Source organism: Salarias fasciatus, chromosome 8 (assembly GCF_902148845.1).
Source record: "Salarias fasciatus chromosome 8, fSalaFa1.1, whole genome shotgun sequence".
Lineage (NCBI taxonomy): Eukaryota > Metazoa > Chordata > Actinopteri > Blenniiformes > Blenniidae > Salarias > Salarias fasciatus.
The window spans coordinates 11,846,251-11,855,306 of NC_043752.1; the positions used below are offsets into that span (position 1 = coordinate 11,846,251).

Below are 9,056 nucleotides of genomic sequence, written 5' to 3' on the forward strand. Positions count from 1 at the left end.
GTTGTTTATTTGGAATACAGTTTTCTTCTCTGACAAAAATTCTTTCTGTATGCTGTTTATTCTTTTAATCACAAAAAAAAAATAAAAGAAAAAAGAATTCTTGGAGGGAGTAAAGAAGTCAAACACATAAAGATTAAACCATGAATTATCAACACGTTAGAGCTTTGTCCACAGATGGGGGAGAATGTTTGGCACATCAGCAGTCAGCACTACACCTCCCTGGAGTAGTGAGCTCTGCGCCTGTGGACGGCCACCCCTATACTGAACAATAGCGCCACTGCCAGGACTCCCACCGCCACTGCAAGAGCTGTTACAACACCTGTGGGGGGACAAATGATCCTGTTTAGACACATGCGCATATGGAGTATTTGGAGCATTTCCATCAGCATTTTTATCTCAGCCAGCCTGTTTTTTTTTAATGAAAATATGTTGATATAGGAGATTAAAAAAACAAAACAAAACAAAACACAGAAGCAAGTAGCAACATCCATCCATCCATCCATCCATCCTTCCTGGTGATCTGTCCAACTCAAGGTCATGGGGTGCTGGACTTGATACCATCTGACTATGTGTGAAGGCAGGATACACCCCGGACAGTCCGTCACACAGCAAAACAAAGAGAGACAGACAATCACGCACACTCACATTCACACCTAGAGAAACACACCCTAACACACACACACACACACACACACACACACACACACACACACACTCACACACTCACAAAATGCAAACTTCACACTTTCAGGCTCGGAAGCACAACCCAGACTCAAACTGGGAGTTTTACGATCCGGGAGCGCTCATCAATACACCGCCGTGCGATCTCCAGCGACAACATGCAAGGACGGTGTGCCTTCCTCACCTGCGCTCGACCATTTGGTGCTGTGGCCGCACTCGGCCTCCCAGTCTTCCGCCGTCACCTCCCTCAGCAGCTCAGTGAGCAGAGACAAAGGACAGGGGCTCAGGCCGTCGCAGCCCGGCACGGGGTTGGGATACGGGTCACGCCAGGAGTCGTTGCGGTAATACAGCTCCACAGAATAGGATCTGGGTGATTATTAACAATGAGATGAAACACGGATGTGGTTAGAGTTATGTAAATGGATTTATATCATGTGCTAATTTGGCCACTGCAGCCCTGGACTGCTGCCAAAGCGCCATCGAATGGAGAAGGGAAAAGCATTTGAATGGTTTTTGCAGATAAACATTGGAGTGCAATAACTCAACATGTCGTGCATTTTTTTTTTTTTTTTTTTTTTTTTTGGGCATCTGACCTAGATAGTGTACTTGGCTATGCAAAGAGAAATGTGCACCGAGTGAAACTGGACGGAAGTCATTACCCATCATACTCCTGGTAGAACTCGAAGAGCTGACAGGCGGCGTAAGGAGGGAGAAGGCCGTTGTACACGTCCAGCGCTGCCTGGAGGGTGATGAGTGTGGAGTCGTGCTGGAATGAGGAACAAGCATCGCAGCAAAAGAGGAGATGAAGTGATACAGTACGTGAAAACAGCAGTTTGTGAGAGAGATTACCAATGCGTGTGCATCGGAGCGGCGAACTTACAGCCGAGTACATAATGAATTTGAGAGGACTCCCTTGTTCCGCAGCCTTGGAGAAATTCTTCAGGATGCCGTTCAATAAGACCCCTGCGAAATGAATTCAGTGTCAACAGTGCTAATGAATTTTCTTTCAAATACCCACACAAACCTTTTGACCTTATCGAGCATCTTGGCATTGTAATAATCTCCGTCCCATTAGCTCATACGTGCTAATATTCTTTTGGGAACGACCTGACACTTCGCACCATCACAATCATAAACAAAGCCTCAGCCAGCAGACACATTAGGCACCCAAAGTTTTTTTTTTTTTCTTCCTCTTTTCTCTCTAATGACAAGTTATTTTTTTCTCTCTCTTAATAGTGGTTTAAATTAATTGCCTCTAATGTGAATTCCCACCTCCGGAGAGCCGGGCCTTCTCTTTCCGCTTGTGGCTGAGGATGCTGTACTTGACCTCGAAGGACGCGATTCTCCTCAGGGTGTCCAGGACGTCTTGGGTGGCCCAACGTGGGAGAGTCAGGTTATGGATCCTCTGCACAGGGGGAAACAAAAAAGAGAAAAAAGGCTATTCATTGCCCCACATTGTGTTAATAATCACATTACACAACAAATGAATGGCAACAAATGAGGTTTAAAAAGGCTCTATTTCATAGTCTCTGCCATCCCGGCTATTTTTAGCAGCAGTCTGAGGATAACAGATGCTCATTTTGCAAGTGTGAATGAGGATATTCAACCTGGCCTAGAATCCACCCATCACAATGCTTTAATTATCATTTCAATATGTCATCCTATTCAAGATTTACTATATATAAACTGATCCCCCCCCCCGCCATTCTCCAATTCTCATTTCTCAGAAAGCACATCTTTTCTCTCTCTCTCTCTCTCTCTCTCAACTCTGTTTCACTACTGACACAGCAGCTGGTGTTTTCGATCATAACCAAAGACTTTGTGAACAGCGTCTTCACAATGTTTGTGCGTCTGTAACATACCTGACAGGTGAGGGTGTCGTACACCCTCCATATTTTTTTGCCGACCAGTTTGGACACGGGGTAGCCAGTGTGGTTGGATAACGCTTCCACAAAATGCTGCAGAACAGGAAAAAAAGCGCAATAAATTATCCAGGGAATATTGTTTAAACACCAGTTTTATGACTAATAGCAATACCAATGTCTATGTTTTGGGTGTCAGCAGTCTAAATCGCAAACATTTAATGGACTGAAGTTGTTTCTTTAAGTAACGATTGTTGCGAGTTGAACTTTTTGCTCAGGCATCACAGTGACAAATGGCACCAATCTGGCTCTGGCACACACCTTGCAGGTACTCTGCCTCCAGCAGAGGGTGTTAAAATTCAATGCAGGAGGCCCTGGCCTGATCTCAAACACCACCTTGATCGGCAGCACTGGGACTCAGTTTAATTAAAACCTTTTTTATTGTAATTCTCAATCTAATTCAGTCCAACCGTTAATTAGCGTTTCTGAGAATGTGAGAGAAATTGCACAGTGCAGGTTTTTTTTTTTTTTTCGTAGGCGAACGGAGTCACCGTGTCTGAGAAAATCACTGGGAGAACATAATGTCTACAGCATATCTAACACGTTCACTGGAGGTGCTGATTACGTTGGCACCAATGACTGCGAGGTATATATTTCACTGAAATGTGCATTTTGCAGCGTTAGTTAATTTAGAAATCGAAGCGTGCATAGGTGGAACAGAAATAGAAGTGAGGAAAGCAATTGTTCAATGTCAATTATATAAATCTGAAGGTACAAAACAACAGAGTTACAGGCAGGTTTTATCCGGTTATCAGGCACATGACTCATGGAAAAGTGAGCTGTGAAAAACAGATGCTGAGCCCGAGCTTGGCTGCAGTGTATTTAAAGACCTGCCTTCTGCTGCGGTCCGTCTCACCTGGTGACCCCTGAGGAACCTCTGGTACGGCGCGCTCTCAAAGGTCTCTGTCATCAGAGTCCTGAACCGTGGACAGTCTTTTCCCGGAGACTTCAACAGCTTGACAAATCGAAAAAGAAACATGAGAAATAAAAAGGGCACGTTTACTGCAGGTAGTGAAAGCCTACAGGGCACAATTATATGTTCACTTCACACATTAAAACTGTGGGGAATTCCAGGCTGCCAGGTCCACGGCTGAGACGGACACGCGGCAACACGGGGCGACGGGGCGAGAGGCTCACATGAACTTTTTAAAAGTATGCATTCGAGTGTGCGCGACGGCTTTGTGGTCAGGAAATATTTATGTGCCGCAGCGGCCCACCTTGTCCTGCGCCCTGGGGACGGTGTGCACGGGAACAGGCCGCCACATTAACTGGGGCATGATGGGAGGTGGACGTCTGGTGGGGGGGAACATCCCGGCCAGGCAGGCCTGGGCGCTCATCAGGGTTCGGTCGTAGTCGGTGCTCCGTACGTACAGCTGATGGAAAAAAGAAACAGATTTCCTCACAGTGTTAAACTTTGTAATCCGACTCTTATTTTAATCAGAACCAGCAGTCGGAGGTCGTCTGCTGGATCAGACCACTCCGGTCATTCCACACCGGTGAGTCTTGGCCGTCCGTGACCTTGTCGCCGGTTCACCTCTCTTCCTTCTCTGGATCCTGTTTGATGGATATCGACTGCTGAAGACTGAGAACGGCCAACAAGAGCTGCAGTTTTGGAGGAAACGCTCTGAACCCAGCCATCATAATTTGGTCCTTGTCAAACTCACTCGGATCCTCACGTTTTTCCATTTTACCCATCCCATCTTTTCTGCTCCCAGCACATTTTACTCTCAGTATAAAGTGTTCACTTCCTGTCTGATATCTGCCAGCCACTGACAGGTGCCAGATAAAGAGATATTGAGTGTTATTCGCTTTACCTGCAAGTGTTCCCAATGTTATGATCACAGCAGTTCTACTAATAATAATACTATTGATGCTGTTGCAAAGTGTGGCATCTACAGACAATTTTTTATTATTAAAATATTTAATTTTCTGTTATCTTTCATTGATTTGGATGGTGACTTTTACAGGGAATGTGCTCGTATTGAATTTCCCACTGAAGCCATTTTTGTTAAAATGATAAAAAAAAAAAGCTTAGTTTACTGTTCATGAAAAAAAAAAGACCTGCATTGGGAATCTGGGAGGGAATTGCATCTGCAATCTCAAAGCAGCATTTTTTTTTTTTTTTTTTTTTTTATTTTAGTTTCTATTTTTATCATGATAAAAATGCAAAATAAATGCATTCTCCAAAGCAGAAGTGTGTCATGAATGGGCTCTATTTATCCCAAGTCAAGTGAGGTATTCCCTTAACATAAAGTGGAGGGGAGGCAGGAGAGATCCAAATGACGGAGAGGGGGAGGGGGACAAAAGATCCGTCTTGCTGTGATCTCTTCTGACACCAGCCTTCACTCGTCTATATCTCTCTGTCACTCCGCGTCAGGTTTTTGCACACAGTAAATCTCGCTGATAAGGTTGGATGTTCCTGTGAAACCAAGAATGCTTCTTTTTCCCTCCTTTTGTGAAATTAGAACAGACATGGCGGCACAGGGAAAGGTACGGCACAAGTTGACTGAGACAAATTGTCAGTGACAGGTACTGAGAAGAGTTGTTATTTTTGTGGTAATTGCGTGTTAGTCAAGGGAGGCAAAAGAGGAGTGAGAGCGAGGACGGAGAGCTGGAGAGGATGAGAGACGGCGAGGGAATAAAGGACGGCGGCAAGTGTAAAAAAAAAAAAAAAGAAAGAAAAAGAAAACAAGGGCAAGAAAAGGAAAGCAGGAATCATATCTTCATCATGACGGCATGCTGAGCGTGCAGCCCAGGGCCACACCGAGTCTACATGCATGCTGCCAACTGTGCACGGAGCCCGGGGGCCACATTAGCCCACATGTTTCAGCAGATTACGAGGCCACTGCAGTGATATCACCAACATGACTCAGGCTCATTAGCTTAGTGTATGTAGTTAGAGCTATTAGGGATGGTGACTGACCATATGAACTTGATTTCACATGTTAGAACGGGGCCACACATGACAGCGACTTTGGGCAACGCGGGATCACATGGACGCAATGCAGCACACATGCATTAAAACACACACTGAGAAACAAATATTGCATCCATCCCCTTGGATGCATTCACCTCTTTGTTGTTGTAATCGTCACTGAGAAAGTTTCCGTAACGCCTCCGCAGGAACCTGCCCAGCTCGAACTGCTGTTTCATGCCCATCTGAAAGAAGAGTTGCCAGAGCTGTTTTCGGTTTTTCTGTTTTCAGAAAACTGACCTCTTTTTCTGAACACTTGGCAGATTTTTGTCTTATTTGCATAAAAATCACAAATTTTAACCCTTCTACTCGGCTTCCAAGAACACTAATACTCAATTTATCCAATATAAACCAGATGATAGTCCCAGAGCAGAACGATGTCAGGAAGAATTGGAATCTTGCACACACAGGGGAAACATGCAAACTGCACGAAAAACACCACATGCATATTCATGGCTGACAGTACAATACAAAGTTGTTTTTTAAACTGTTGTCTTTTGTGTGTTGTCTTTCTCTCACGGCTGCAGCCAGGGTTCAAACTCAGAGGGGACATATTTAATAATACAAAAAACAACAAACAAAAAAAAACTAAGCTCATATAACCACATAAAACATACAATTTACCTTTTTTTTTTTTTTTTTTTTTTTTAAAAGAGATTTACTTTTTTTTTAAATGAAAAAGTACCTCGGTCAGTTGTCCGAAGCCCTGGGCCCACACTTCCTCCCCATGTGGATCTGTAGGATAGGACTCGATAGGCGATCGATCGCCGTGTCGGAACACCTTATAAGTCAGAACAGATAATGTCGCGTGAATTCAAATGAGATGCCGCAGCCCAGATTGCTCCTAAGCTATAGTTATAAACTCCTCTTGAGACAGAAACCACAGACATCAACCTGTGACGGAGGAAGCTTGAGTGGATTTGAGGCACACAGGAGTCATTTGACTGAAGTCATCGGGTCGCAAAACCCGGTGTCATGAACCTGCGGACTCACTTTCTGAGTGGTCACACAACTCAGAGGTGAACTTCACGGGATTATGGACGCATCTGATTCACTCCTGCTTAACGACACAGTAATTAGAGCTTGTTTTACAAAGCGTGTTGCTGTCGAACCACAAGAAACAACCGAACGCCGGAGTGAGGTCACCTGTTTTGACCTGCTTCCAGAATTAAATGTTATTTTCCAACATGGATGGTCCTGAGATTCAAAACACTTTCCCAAAATGTAACTTTAATCCACTAAAATGAGTCAGAGCATGGCTGACAAACTATTTTGAAAGCCTGATATTTTTAACCAGTGAGAACTCCAAATCACAATAACAAATGCGGGAATAAAACTTGAAGCACTTGGTTGATTTTTCTAAATATTCTCTAAAGTGAGTGTTTAAAGAAAGTCTAAACTATTACGCAACTCAGAGCAAAACACCTTTGCTGTGATATTTACCACGAGTTTTAAGACATCTTGCTAAAAAAAAAAAAAAAAAAAAAAAAAGAATCTCCACCTGCTTGAATCTGGTGTTTCTTTGGGGAGTGAATTATAGTTTCTCACTGAAAAATAATCCTCTTCCATCGAATGACAATTGAAACTGTTAAGCAGACATGTTGTATGATCAGCAGTAGGAGACAAATATGATTATGTAATTGTGAAGTCACAGTTAAAAAATAAAACCCAAACACATTTTTTAGATAAAAAAAAAAAAAAAAAAGTGATACACGACTAGAATATATGTTTTCTTCACTTATGTAATTCAATTGTGTAATGAGGTGTTATGAGGCGTTATGTAAAGAGGTTTATAAACCGAGCTGTAGTGTCTGAGAGAGATATGTTTGAGTCTCTTGGAGTTTAGGCCAAAAGTAATCCTTTGTCACACAAAAGTGTGTTTAAAATATTATTCACTGAGCGGAGAAAAGCAAAAGCAGCTTCAAGATCATGTTGAAATTATGGCATTCAAGAGACGAATCCTTCGCTTTGTGTTGCTGCTCCAGAACAAAGAAGAACATGAATGCGATAAAATCTTCAAATGTTATTGATTACACGCACCGGGGAGGTAAAGAGGGTAAACTTACCGCCACAACAAACTTCAGCACTCTGCACTCAGTCGGGCAGACGCACCAGAGGAAGAGCAAACAGCACAAACTCCTCTGCATCGTCTTCATCTTTTGGATTTCTTGGTTCCTAGCTACTTTAAAAAGCTTCCCTGCTGAAAGGAAGAAGGGAAAAACTACAGAAATGTAAATTCTAAAACGGCTGTGATGAATTGATCTGTTGATCAAGTCTGCATTTTCTTAAAGTTTAAGATGTGTGGAATCTTCATTTGAAGCATTGTAAATATATTCACACGAAGCAAACTCATTTCCCAAACCTGAAAATGAACACACACACTTACCTCAGCATGCTTGTTTGCACATTTTTGCTTTTAGAGTCAAAAATACTTTACGGACACACGCAGATGGCCGCGCGTCCCAAAATCCTCAGTGGCACCCAGACTGGCATTAAGTGTGTGTTTCAGTGGAGTTAAGTAGGGCTTTTATAGACCTTCTACCTGACCTGCTCTCTCTCCACCTTTCTCCCTCCCTCTCTCCCTCTCTCTTTCCCTCCCTCTCTCGCTCTGTCCCCAAGGATTTCACGTCCCAATCTACTTTGGTCGTCGACTTGAGTCCGAATCACTGTCTGTGTCAATCCCCCCTCCGCTGCTGACATGACAGCCCGCCCCGGCAGACGCTTTTGTCTCGGCTCGTGATCGCAACAATGCACGTTTGGCCCCCTCGAAATACGGCGGAGTCCACTTCAAAGCCGCAGTCGCCGGCTTTGCGGCGACAATACGACAAAGGGAACAGGGCTGAGTGTGTATGTGACCACCTGGCTTCTCAAATTGTGCTCCTACGTGCACAAACACACATCCACACACTTAGGCACTGGCCCACGGCCACAAACACTCATTATAACTTGCTATGTCATCTGCCGTGGGTTTGGCCCCAAAATTACAGGGCCTGGAGTGTTTTCCCTTACTTGGCACACATGTAAGTATCTGTTAGTATCAAAGCAGCTTTCTGGGATACAATGGGATTAGCGAGTGTGAAGATTCAGAGCCATACAGCCTTGACATCATTTTTGATAAGCGTGAGATAGGATCTATTGTACAAAGCAATTTACAGTATTCACAGAGGTGGCTTGTCAAAGTAACATAAATGTTTTAGATATATAATTAAGCCTCTGAGATAGAGATCTGCAATAGCAGAGCAAACACGACTGGGAAACCGGAGGAATGTCGATCAGTTGAGGCGTAGAATTCAAATTACTATTTGCGTAATGGACATTTCTAACTATGCTACTAGTGTGTGCGCCAAACAACGAGATTATTTTTAACTCTAACAGGTCAGTAAAGTAGAAATAGACACATTAGGTAGCAGCTTAAGTCTCTCACATGAGCAAACCGGTTTATTTGGAAAACCTGGTTCATGTATGACGGTGAAAGCGAG

The 9,056-nt window shown here is 43.6% G+C and overlaps 1 protein-coding gene across 1 annotated transcript; it reads right to left on the reverse strand.

The window, feature by feature from the left end:
• Positions 1-13: 13 nt before the first annotated feature.
• Positions 14-7,762, reverse strand: LOC115393288 (testicular acid phosphatase homolog). The gene is made up of 11 exons (XM_030098190.1): positions 7,644-7,762; positions 6,263-6,358; positions 5,676-5,762; positions 3,821-3,976; positions 3,460-3,558; positions 2,544-2,639; positions 1,954-2,086; positions 1,562-1,644; positions 1,341-1,447; positions 866-1,047; positions 14-319 (listed from the first exon to the last, which is right to left on the reverse strand). Exons 1-11 carry the CDS (start codon positions 7,731-7,733, stop codon positions 210-212), a joined length of 1,239 nt encoding a protein of 412 aa, XP_029954050.1. The 5' UTR covers positions 7,734-7,762; the 3' UTR covers positions 14-209.
• Positions 7,763-9,056: the final 1,294 nt, after the last annotated feature.